The sequence below is a fragment of the Hylobates moloch genome, unplaced genomic scaffold, assembly GCF_009828535.3.
Source record: "Hylobates moloch isolate HMO894 unplaced genomic scaffold, HMol_V3 SCAFFOLD_2, whole genome shotgun sequence".
In the NCBI taxonomy this organism is placed as follows: Eukaryota; Metazoa; Chordata; class Mammalia; order Primates; family Hylobatidae; genus Hylobates; species Hylobates moloch.
In genome coordinates this window covers 124,915,502-124,927,525 of record NW_026652277.1, presented here as the reverse complement: position 1 = coordinate 124,927,525, position 12,024 = coordinate 124,915,502, and the positions used below count along the sequence as shown (strand labels likewise).

General features: G+C 44.3%; 1 protein-coding gene across 3 annotated transcripts in view; it reads left to right on the top strand.

Moving 5' to 3' along the window:
• Positions 1–11,545, top strand: part of PDSS2 (decaprenyl diphosphate synthase subunit 2) — a 308,730-nt gene extending 297,185 nt beyond the window's left edge. For 2 of the 3 annotated variants that reach the window (XM_058435449.1, XM_032156020.2), the window contains exon 7: positions 9,117–9,813. In XM_058435449.1, the coding sequence (XP_058291432.1) occupies positions 9,117–9,275 (159 nt within the window). In that variant the 3' untranslated portion in view covers positions 9,276–9,813. Of the gene's footprint in view, positions 1–9,116 lie in introns of all 3 variants that reach the window. The other variant, XM_032156019.2, reaches the window with a different exon arrangement.
• The last annotated feature ends 479 nt before the right edge of the window (positions 11,546–12,024 follow it).

Genomic DNA, 12,024 nt, shown 5'->3' with positions numbered 1-12,024 from the left:
TCAAGGAGAACTACAAACCACTGCTCAATGAAATAAAAGAGGATACAAACAAATGGAAGAACATTCCATGCTCATGGATAGGAAGAATCAATATTGTGAAAATGGCCATACTGCCCAAGGTAATTTATAGATTCAATGCCATCCCCATCAAGCTACCAATGACTTTCTTCAAAGAATTGGAAAAAACTAAAGTTCATATGGAACCAAAAAAGAGCCTGCATTGCCAAGTCAATCCTAACCCAAAAGAACAAAGCTGGAGGCATCACGCTACCTGACTTCGAACTATACTACAAGGCTACAGTAACCAAAACAGCATGGTACTGGTACCAAAACAGAGATATAGACCAATGGAACAGAACAAAGCCCTCAGAAATAATACCATACATCTACAACCATCCGATCTTTGACAAACCTGACAAAAACAAGAAATGGGGAAAGGATTCCCTATTTAATAAATGGTGTTGGGAAAACTGGCTAGCCATGTGTAGAAAGCTGAAACTGGATCCCTTCCTTACACCTTATACAAAAATTAATTCAAGATAGATTAAGACTTAAATGTTAGACCTAAAAGCATAAAAACCCTAGAAGAAAACCTAGGCAATGCCATTCAGGACATAGGCATGGGCAAGGACTTCATGTCTAAAACACCAAAAGCAATGGCAACAAAAGCCAAAATTGACAAATGGGATCTAATTAAACTAAAGAGCTTCCACACAGCAAAAGAAACTACCATCAGAGTGAACAGGCAACTTACAGAATGGGAGAAAATTTTTGCAGTCTACTCATCTGACAAAGGGCTAATATCCAGAATCTACAAAGAACTCAAACAAATTTACAAGAAAAAAACAACCCCATCAAAAAGTGGGCAAAGGATATGAACAGACACTTCTCAAAAGAAGACATTTATGCAGCCAACAGACACATGAAAAAATGCTCATCATCACTGGCCATCAGAGAAATGCAAATCAAAACCACAATGAGATACCATCTCACAAAAGTTAGAATGGCAATCATTAAAAAGTCAGGAAACAACAGGTGCTGGAGAGAATGTGGAGAAATAGGAACACTTTTACACTGTTGGTGGGACTGTAAACTAGTTCAACCATTGTGGAAGACAGTGTGGTGATTCCTCAGGGATCTAGAACTAGAAATACCATTTGACCCAGCCATCCCATTACTGAGTATATACCCAAAGAATTATAAATCATGCTGCTATAAAGACACATGCACACATATGTTTATTGTGGCACTATTCACAATAGCAAAGACTTGGAACCAACCCAAATTCCATCAATGATAGGCTGGATTAAGAAAATGTGGCACATATACACCATGCAATACTAGACAGCCATAAAAAAGGATGAGTTCATGTCCTTTGTAGGGACATGGATGAAACTGGAAACCATCATTCTCAGCAAACTGTCCCAAGGACGAAAAACCAAACACCGCATGTTCTCACTCATAGGTGGGAACTGAACAATGAGAACACTTGGACACAGGAAGGGGAACATCACACACCAGGGCCTGTCGTGGGGTGGGGGGAAGGGGGCAGGAAAGCATTAGGAGATATACCTAATGTAAATGACGAGTTAATGGGTGCAGCACACCAACATGGCACATGTATACATATGTAACAAACCTGCATGTTGTGCACATGTACCCTAGAACTTAAAGTATAATAAAAAAATTTTAAAGAAAAGTATAAACCCAACACAACTGTCTTAAAATACAGTGACTCAAAATACATGCCCCAATGAGTAGGTACTCCCAAATCTGGCTAATCATTGGAATGACCTAAGAACCCTTTTTTTCAGTCCTCATCGACTCTATCTCCAGGGCTAGAGGCCCAGGCATCTGCATTTTAAAGTTCCCCACATGAGTCTTACGGCCAGGCAAGTTTAGAAACCCCAGCTTAATGTATCTGTTGTCAAATTTATTTAAAAAAGAACAAGATCGGCCAGGCGTGATGGCTCACGCCTGTAATCCCAGGACTTTGGGAGGCCGAGGCAGATGGATCACTTGAGGTCAGGAGTTCAAGACCAGCCTGGCCAACATGGCAAAACCCCGTCTCTACTAAAAATACAAAAATTAGCTGGGTGTGGTGGCATGCGTCTGTAATCCCACCTACCCAGGAGACTGAGGCAGGAGAATCGCTGGAACCTGGGAGACAGAGGCTTCAGTGAGCCGAAATCGTGCCACTGCACTCCAGCCTGGGTGACAGAGCAAGACTCCGTCTTAAAAAAAAAAAAAGAACAAGATCATTCTTATCAAGATAGACCTATTGCCCATTCTAGTTTGCAGTAAACATGAGTTTCATTTATGGTTTATTATAACTAAAGGATTTCCTTTGAGTCAGTAGTTTATGTTTAGCTGGCAGGAGTGTTTACAGATGTCAGTGAGGAATAATACCTTTCATGAAGGATTATATTACTGATAAGTCATTACTGGTGGGCATTTTACACATGGAAGCTATCAGGTTCCTTGGTATGCAAAGCCCTGTGAGCCCAAGTCTGGAGTTGAGTATTGACTAAAGTAAAATAGTCATCAGGTATGAGAAATTAAATCTTCTAGGACTGTGATGTCCTCCTGGTTGCTCTTTTGCCCTAATCCGAATTACCCTTTTATCATAGTATTAAATACCCTACTAGCTACCATCAGATATTTAGTTTAGCCTGGCTGAATAAAGTTCATAGAGGAACAAACTAAATGAAACAGTCAGGGGAATGTAGAATGTAAAACATTCTGGAGTGCAGGCTGGTCTTTCAAAATGACAATGTCATAGCAGAAAAAAGATTAAAGTGTCATAACAAACAAATGTGATTTATGAACTGGGACTTATCATAGTTTAAAAATATGGTTAAATAAAAGCCATTTTGGAACCAATTGGAGAAATTTACACCTGGACTAAATATTAGATAATATTAGTGAATTATCAGGGCTGGGTACAGTGGCTCATGCCTGTAATCCCAGCACTTTGGGAGGCCAAGACAGACTGATCTGTTGAGGTCAGGAGTTCGAGACCATCCTGGCCAACCCGGAGAAACCCCAACTCTACTAAAAATACATAAATTAGCTGGGTGTGGTGGCACGTGCCTGTAATCCCAGCTACTTGAGAGGCTGAGGCAGGAGAATTGCTTGAACCCAGGAGGCAGAGGTGGAGAGTTGGGATTGCACCACTGCACTCTAGCCTGGGCGGCAGAGTGAGACTCCATCTCGAAAAAAAAAAAAAAAAAAAGTAGGGAATTCTTGACAAAAGAAAAAGTGTAAATTTTTCAAAATTGGAAACTTGAGGAACAAACAAAAAATAAATAGGGAATGCTCTCTCTCAATTTTTTTTTTCTTTTGAGATGGTCTCACTCACTGTCACCCAGGCTGGAGTGCAGTGGCATGATCTTGGCTTACTGCAACCTCCACCTCTCGTGTTCAAGCAATTCTCCTGCCTCAGTCTCCCAAGTAGCTGGGATTACAGGCGCACGCCACGACACCCAGCTAATTTTGGTTTTTTGTTTTTTTTTTTTTTTTTGAGACAGAGTCTCGCTCCGTCACCCAGGCTGGAGTGCAGTGGCGCAATCTCATCTCACTGCAAGCTCCGCCTTCCGGGTAATTTTGGTTTTTAGTAGAGATGGGGTTTCACTGTGTTGACCAGGCTGGTCTCACTCCTGGCCTCAAGTGATCCACCCCCCCATGGCCTCCCAAATGCTGGGATTACAGGTGTGAGCCACTGCGCCCGGCCGGGAATTCTCTAATGAGTTTTTCTAGTTAGCTTTCCTAGCTGTGACAATAGTATTGTGATTATGTAGGACAATGTTCTTAAGAGATGCATGTCAAAACAAGGGTGAAGCATCCTGCAGCCAATGATGTGCCCAAACCAAGTCCTAATGACTCACAGGCTATTATTAAATCTTCAAGAATTGTGTGACCCCACCACCCTTGGCAGCTTGAAATCAGCCATAATGGGAGTATTTATACCACAAAAAATCTGCAAATGCAGGCTTTTGTCCCCCAAGAGAACTAATTTACTAGCATATCACTACCTGCGGTTTACTTTCAAATGGATCAGAAAACACACACACAGACACACATACAGACAGAACAAAAATGACAAAATACTAACCATTGTTGCGACTGTTGAATCTAGGTAGAGAATCTATGGTCCTTCTTAGCACTAGTACTTGAGTCAGCAGCCTTTTTCTGTAAAGGCCAAACTGTAAATATTTTACACTTTGCGGGCCATACAGCCTCTCGGGCAACTCTGCAACTCTGCCTTTATAGCACAAAAGGAGTCATGGACAATGCTCATATGAATGGATGTGGTTATTCCCCAACAAAACTTGATTTATGAGAACACAGGGTCAAATTTAGCCTAGGGCCATGATTCAAGTTTTCTGTACTTTGAAAATAATTTATAATAAAAATTGAACAATTTTTAAAAGTACCAATTTCTTAGCCTGGGCTGGGAGTGGTGGCTCATGCCTGTAATCCCAGCACTTTGGGAGGCTGAGGTGGGCGGATCACTTGAGCTCAGGAGTTTGAGATCAACCTAACCAAAATTGTGAAAACCCATCTCTACTAAAAAAATACAAAAATTGACCATGCGTGGTGGCTCACACCTGTAATCCCAGCACTTTTGGAGGCCGAGGTGGGCAGATCACCTGAGGTCAGGAGTTCGAGACCAGCCTGACCAATGTGGTGAAACCGTGTCTCTACTAAAAATATAAAAATTGGCTGGGTGTGGCGGTGGGCACCTGTAATCCCAGCTACTTGGGAGGCTGACAGGAGAATTGCTTGAACCCAGGAGGTGGAGGTTTCAGTGAGTCAAGATTGCACCATTGCACTCCAGTCCAGGCAACAAGAGTGAATCTCCATCTCAAAGGAAAAAAAAAAAGAAAACAGTTAAATGGTTTCCGTAAGATTATAAAGCTAGGATAGGAGTTTGAATCTGGCTGCCTCTGATACCCAGCACCATTTTAGTGCCTTTGTGCATTCAGTGATTGGCAAGAGACCAAGGAAACCTAGGCTAGAACAGTTCCCAAAGGCTATATGCAATGTGGAAATATCTGTGGAGTGCTGGGAATCTGATGGAGTTTAGTATTAAGTGCCACTGGACAAGGCATTAGAAAACCTGGCCTCTGGCCGGGCACAGTGGCTCACGCCTGTAACCCCAGCACTTTGGGAGGCCGAGGTGGGCAGATCACCTGAGGTCAGGAGTTTGAGGCCAGCCTGGCCAAGATGGTGAAACCCCATCTCCACTAAAAATTAAAAAATTAGCCAGGTGTAGTGGCAGGCGCCTGTAATCCCAGCTACTCGGGAGGCTGAGGCAGAGAATTGCTTGAACTCGGGAGGTGGAGGTTGCAGTGAGCCACGATCGTGCCACTGCACTCCAGCCTGGGCAACAGAGTAAGACTCCATCTCGAAAAAAAAAAAGAAAGAAAAAAAACCTGGCCTCTGATCTCTACTCTGCCTGCCTCCATCTGTGATTTTGAGTCACTGAGTTTCTCTGGACCTCTGTTCTCTTGACTGTATAATTAGAGGAATAAATGAGCTTATTTATTTTATTCATTCATGTTTCATGCATTATACAGTAAGGACCTTGAAGTCCCATGAAGTCATAGATAAGTGAAAGGAGAATTAAAATACAACACTAAGTCGGGCGCAGTGGCTCATGCCTGTAATCCCAGCACTTTGGGAGGCCGAGGCAGGCAGATCACAAGGTCAGGAGTTTGAGACCAGCCTGACCAACATGGTGAAACCCCGTCTCTAATAAAAATACAAAAAAATTAGCCAGGCATGGTGGCGGGCGCCTGTAATCCCAGCTACTTGGGAGGCTGAGGCAGGAGAACTTGAACCTGGGAGGCAGAGGTTGCAGTGAGTCGAGATCGCGCCATTGCACTCCAGCCTGGGTGATGGAGACTGTCTAAAAAAAAACGCTAAAACAATACACTACTCCAGATGTGCACAGGGGGTACTCCAGGTACCCAGAAGAAGAGTGGCAACCAGCTCCTTAGGGCCATCATCCTAGCTGAGTGCATTCCACCCAGGTGGAATTTGGGGAGCTTGTTGGGGTGGGGGAGGACAGCCCCAGGGGGAGATGGTAGATCAGGTTACCTCTGAGAACTGCAGTTGGTTCCCCTATAATTAAAGGAGAGAAGGTTTGGGAGGCTGAGGCAGGAGGATCTCTTGAGCCCAGGAGTTTGAGATTAGCTTGGGCAATATAGTGAGACTTCATCTCTACAAAAAGTTTTTAAAATTAAACAAGCATGGTGGTGCGTGCCTGTCATCCCAGCTACCCGGGTGGCTGAGGTGGAAAGATCACTTGAGCTGGGGAACTGGAAGTTGCAGTGAGCTGAGATCACACCACTGCGCTCCAGCCTGGGTGACAGAGCGAGATCCTGTCTCAAAAAATACATAAATAAATAAAGGAGGAAAAGGGGGGAAAAGTGAGGCCAAGCAAGAGCTAGCTTGGCAGGGGACTTAAATGCCTCATGAAAGAGCTTAGACTTTTCTCTTAAGGCTATTGGAAGGGTTTAAGCAAGATTGTCTTTGCATTTTATTAAGATCTCCTTGGCAGCATAGTAGATGGAGTCCAGGGGTGCAGAACTGGTGGTGGGAAGACTCTTTAGGAAGTGATTGCAAAAACTAACTGAGGTGAGAGATGATGGCCTGAACTAATGTAGTGGCAATGGGAATGAGGAGTAGAGGATAAACTTGAGAGCTCTGAAGAGATAGAAAGACTAGGATTCATTGACTGTTATCAGTCAAAAGGGCTACAGATAGTCTCACAACCTCGGCTGCCACAGGTGGGCGAGGCACTGTGGTGCTCATTACAGTCACTCAGGGATCCAGGCCAAGGAGCATCTCCATTGTGGGCTGGTAGCTGTGTAAGAGGGAAAGCTCTATAGGGACTCACAGGACAGTTAAATGCTCCAGCCCCAAAGTGGCATCCCTCATTCACAACTCATAGACCAGAACTTGTCACCTGGCTACACCCAATCTCTGGGAGCCAGAAAGTTCAGTTGTGAATGAGCAACCCTGAGACTGCCCCTGTGTCTAACCGGATGTGGGGATTGAAGACGTCTGGGTTTCTGACTTAGAGAATTAGCCGGACATGGCCAGGTACGGTGGCTCACGCCTGTAATCCCAGCACTTTGGGAGGCCGAGGTGGGCGGATCACAAGGTCAGGAGATCGAGACCATCCTGGCTAATACGGTGAAACCCTGTCTCTACTAAAAATACAAAAAATTAGCCAGGCGTGGTGGTGGGTGCCTGTAGTCCCAGCTACTCGGGGGGCTGAGGCAGGAGAATGGTATGAACCCGGAAGGCAGAGCTTGCAGTGAGCCGAGATAGCTGCACTCTAGCCTGGGTGACAGAGCGAGACTCCGTCTCAAAAAAAAAAAAAAAAAAAGTAGCATTCAGGCCGGGCACAGTGGCTTACGCCTGTAATCCTAGCATTTTGGAAGGCTGAGGCAGGCGGATTGCCTGAGATCTGGAGACGGAGACCAGCCTGGCCAACATGGCAAAACCCCGTCTCCACCAAAACTACAAAAATTAGCCAGGTGTGGTGGCAGGCGCCTGTAATCCCAGCTACTCAGGTGGCTGAGGCAGGAGAATTGCTTGAATCCTGGAGGCGGAGGTTGCAATGAGACAAGATCACGCCACTGCACTCCAGCCTGGGCGACGGAGCGAAACTTTGTCTCAAAAAAAAAAAAAAAAAAGGCTGGGCAAGGTGGCTTATGCCTGTAATCCCAGCTCTTTGGGAGGCTGAGGCAAGGGGATCACGAGGTCAAGAGATGTAGACCAGCCTGGCCAACATGGCAAAACCCCTTCTCTACCAAAACTACAAAAATTACCTGGGCGTGGTGGTGCACACCTGTAGTCCCAGCTACTTAGGAGGCTGAGGCAGGATAATCGCTTGAACCCGGGAGGCGAAGGTTGCTGTGAGCCGAGATTGTGTCACTGCACTCCAGCCTGGCGACAGAGTGAGACTCCGTCTCAAAAAAAAAAAAAAGTAGCACTCAGATCTAATACTATGTGTCTTTCTTGAATTTTCATATGGACTATTGTGTCAACATATGGTGTTAAAAAAAGTTATTAACTAAGATATTAGTGAAGCCTTCCTCACATAAGAATAGCAGGCTGAGGCCGGGCACGGTGGCTCACACTTGTAATCCCAGCACTTTGGGAGGCCGAGGCGGGCGGATCACGAGGTCAGGAGATTGAGACCACGGTGAAACCCTATCTCTACTAAAAATACAAAAAATTAGCCGGGCGTGGTGGCGGGCGCCTGTAGTCCCAGCTACTCAGAGAGGCTGAGGCAGGAGAATGGCGTGAACCTGGGAGGCGGAGCTTGCAGTGAGCCGAGATTGTGCCACTGCACTCCAGCCTGGGCGACAGAGGGAGACTCCGTCTCAAAAAAAAAAAAAAAAAAGAATTAAGAATATCAGGCTGCTGGCCAGGTGCGGTGGCTCACACCTGTAATCCCAGCACTTTGGGCAGCCTAGGCAGGTGGATCACTTGAGGTCAGGAGTTCGAGACCAGCCTGGCCAACATGGCAAAACCCTGTCTCTACTAAAAAATACAAAAATTAGCTGGGTGTGGTGGCGCATGCCTGTAGTCCCAGCTACTTGGGAGGCTGAGGCAGGAGAATTGCTTGAACCCAGGAGTCAGAGGTTGCAGTGAGCCGAGATCGCACCACTGCACTCCATCCTGGGCGACAGAGCAAGACTCCATCTCTTAAAAAAAAAAAAAAAAAAAGGGAAGAATATCAGGCTGCTGAATTCAAAATGCCAGAGATGTAAATGCCCTCCGCCTTTTTACTGCCATCCCCCAGCATGGCACATTTCAAGATATTAAGGGATGGGAGTCAGGAGGAGGTGTGATTAGGCTGATTGGAACCTATTGTGCTACTCTGGAGCACAGACACCAAGGAGCCATAGGGAATGAGTGCCTCAAGATCATTGGGAAATGATGTCCTCTTTTCCAGAAAATAACGTAGCAGAAATACTCAAACTATACTATTTCTCCCTTTCTTTGTTTTCCATCTCCCCTCCCCAGTTTAATCGTGGTGCTTACTGTGTACCTTTAAAACTGACTTTTATCATGCATTTGTTTCTTAACAGTTGCGAGAAAGAATCAAAGCTGGCAAAGGTGTGACTTCAGCTATTGACCTGTGTCGTTACCATGGAAACAAGGCACTGGAGGCCCTGGAGAGCTTTCCTCCCTCGGAGGCCAGATCTGCTTTAGAAAACATTGTGTTTGCTGTGACCAGATTTTCATGACATCAAATTAAAAAGACACTATTGTTAGTTAGCTGAAAATCCTAGGGAGTGAGGTTGATTGGGAGAGCTTTCACTATGCGTTAATGACTTTTAAAACATATGCATTTTTCCTTCCTTTTATAACATTGCTAAATGAATTCTGCTTTCTTTTTGGAACTGCTACAAACAAAATTAGAAGAAAAAAGGTCAAGCAGTTTTCACTTGTCACGCCAGAAGCACACTTGAGGCTGTAGTCGCAGAAATAATTAATGAGATTCGCTCCTGTGACCTCAGCAAATGGACAGGAAATAAGTCCTTATTGATTGGACCGAGCCAGGGATGGCGCCAGGGCGGTGGCCTGTGGTTTTCCTTCTAGAGAGGACAAAGCAAGTTGGAATCTGCAGGTGTCAAGAGAAACGCTCTCAATACCAACCAGGTCGGATTGTCTAATCAAAAACTAGTGACCAATTTGTCATAATGGAGAGCAGTTCAACGGATTAAGAAAAATATGTTTTATTTGTTGTTTTGCAATTATGTCTCTGGATTTTTTTTTTTTTTTTTTTTTTTTGGATGGAGTTTTGCTTTTGTTGCCCAGGCTGGAGTGCAATGGTGCAGTTTTGGCTCACTGCAACCTCCCCCTCCTGGGTTCAAGTGATTCTCCTGCCTCAGCCTCCTGAGTAGCTGGAATTACAGGCGCCTGCCACCACGCCTGGCAAATTTTGTATTTTTAGTAGAGACGGGGTTTCACCATGTTGGTCAGGCTAGTCTCGAACTCCTGACCTCAGGTGATCCACCCACCTCAGCCTCCCAAAGTGCTGGGATTACAGGCTTGGGCCACTGCACCTGGCCTCATGTCTCTGGGTTTATAATACAGTATGAATATACTTTGTGCTTTATGGTTTTTATAATGTCTTTTTGGAGAAATTGCTGAAAAGTTGCCAAATACTTGAAGTAGGAGATTAAAATGTTATCAAATGTTAGATTGGTTATATTAGGAATAGTCTGTTTTTCTTTCTTGAAGATCAGGTTTTTTTTCAAACACATTTCAAAGAACCAAATTTTTTTTTTTTAAGGAAAAAGCTTTTTTCAAGTGAAATGTAATAATTTGTAATACTTTGATTTAAGGAATACTTTAATTTTTACGAGTTTCAGAAACAGAATTTTTGTACTAGGGAATTCATTGGTGAGAGTGTTCTTTTAACCTCAGAATGTCAAATTTTGGTCTTGAACCACAGACATCCAATTACAGAAAGAATATAAGCAATCTGACAGGCCTGCAATCGGATACTGTCTCTGTGTGGTTCATAGGAGATGATTTTTGAGGTTTGCACTCATGCAATTTGAGAACACCGTTGACAAGAAGGCTGAGTTTACATAAATGATCTAGATTGAAACTCAGCTACCTTTCTTCCTCATTTGGTGTAATTACAGCCCTATCTGGAGACAGCGAACACAGCAAACAGATTTTATTACCTAGTTCACTCAAACACTACATGAAGTTATTTTCGTTAAAGCCCTCCCCAAAAAGTTATAAAACCATTTTATCAGAGCCCAACATGTGGCATGCAATGAAGAGAAAATGTAAAGCTACAGAGGTTAATGTATTGTATTATAAAATATTTTAAGTGTACTCGAAATACCGTAATTGTACAGTTTATGCCACTATAATTTAAGGCCTATAGATTTAGCTTAAGAGAACACTTTTCTGTTTGAAATGCCTTCTCTCACTGAAATTGGCTTAATTAGTAACCATGGGTAAGATGCTTTAGATCAGACTAGGTTTTAATCATTAACTTCCACAAAGAAGAGTCATGCTTTGCGTTAGGTGTGCTGGTTGGATGTGCAGGAACTCCAGCAAGCGGTAGGTTTTACTAAGCAGATGGTCGGGCACTGCAGGGCACCAGGCAGGATCCTAGGGCGCCTCTCATTCTGCATTAGCATCTGGTTTGCTGTATGACCTTGCACAAGTCACTTCCCTCTGAGCCTCAATTTTCTCATCTGTAAAATGAGATTCAAAAGTTGACCTGAAAATCAAGTGTGAAAAAGAAAAGAGATTAAAAAAGATAATTATGAAATTCTTTCCAGGTTTGTTTTATTTTCTGAAAGTTTACTATTCTTGACTGTCTAAATAGCAAAGATGCTACGTGAGGTTCAGGGAGGAAGGAAGGTGAAACCCAAAGAGAGGCCCTGAAGGAATGCAGAGAGCTTAATGGCAAGCTTCCTGCCAAGCTGCCTCTGCATGACCTAAAGGATTCCAGCTCTCCTATGTGACATTAACCCTGGACTTTTCTGTCTCAACACCTGCCTTGCTGCTTTCTTCGGGACCTTTCCTACCTCCCTGTCATCTTCCCAGCTGCTCTCGTGTCCTTTATCCCATCTCCCATACCTTGCTATCCTGACTCCCTGGCTCCTGGATCCCTGGGAGCAGTAGCCCCCTGCTGCCTGTTGAGTGACAGAGCTCTGCCTCCCCCACAGGGGTGGCTGGCCTCCTTCCTCAGGCCCCACTTAGCAGAATTCCCACTTCCTCAGCAGGAGGAAATCCTGGCAGGTTTCTACAGAACCTAACAAGTTGGCTAGTTCACTCCAAAATACGAGACCAATAGCCTTTCTCCCTGCCCCTTCTTCAGGGATATTTATTTCTTAGCACATATGAAGTTCTTATAGTCTCAGAGAATCTCTAAGGAGAAATTTGGGGCACTGAAACATTCCTCAGTCACACCTCTCAGCCTACTGCTGCCTGGGTGTGGCTAATGGAGGCAGTAAGTAGAAT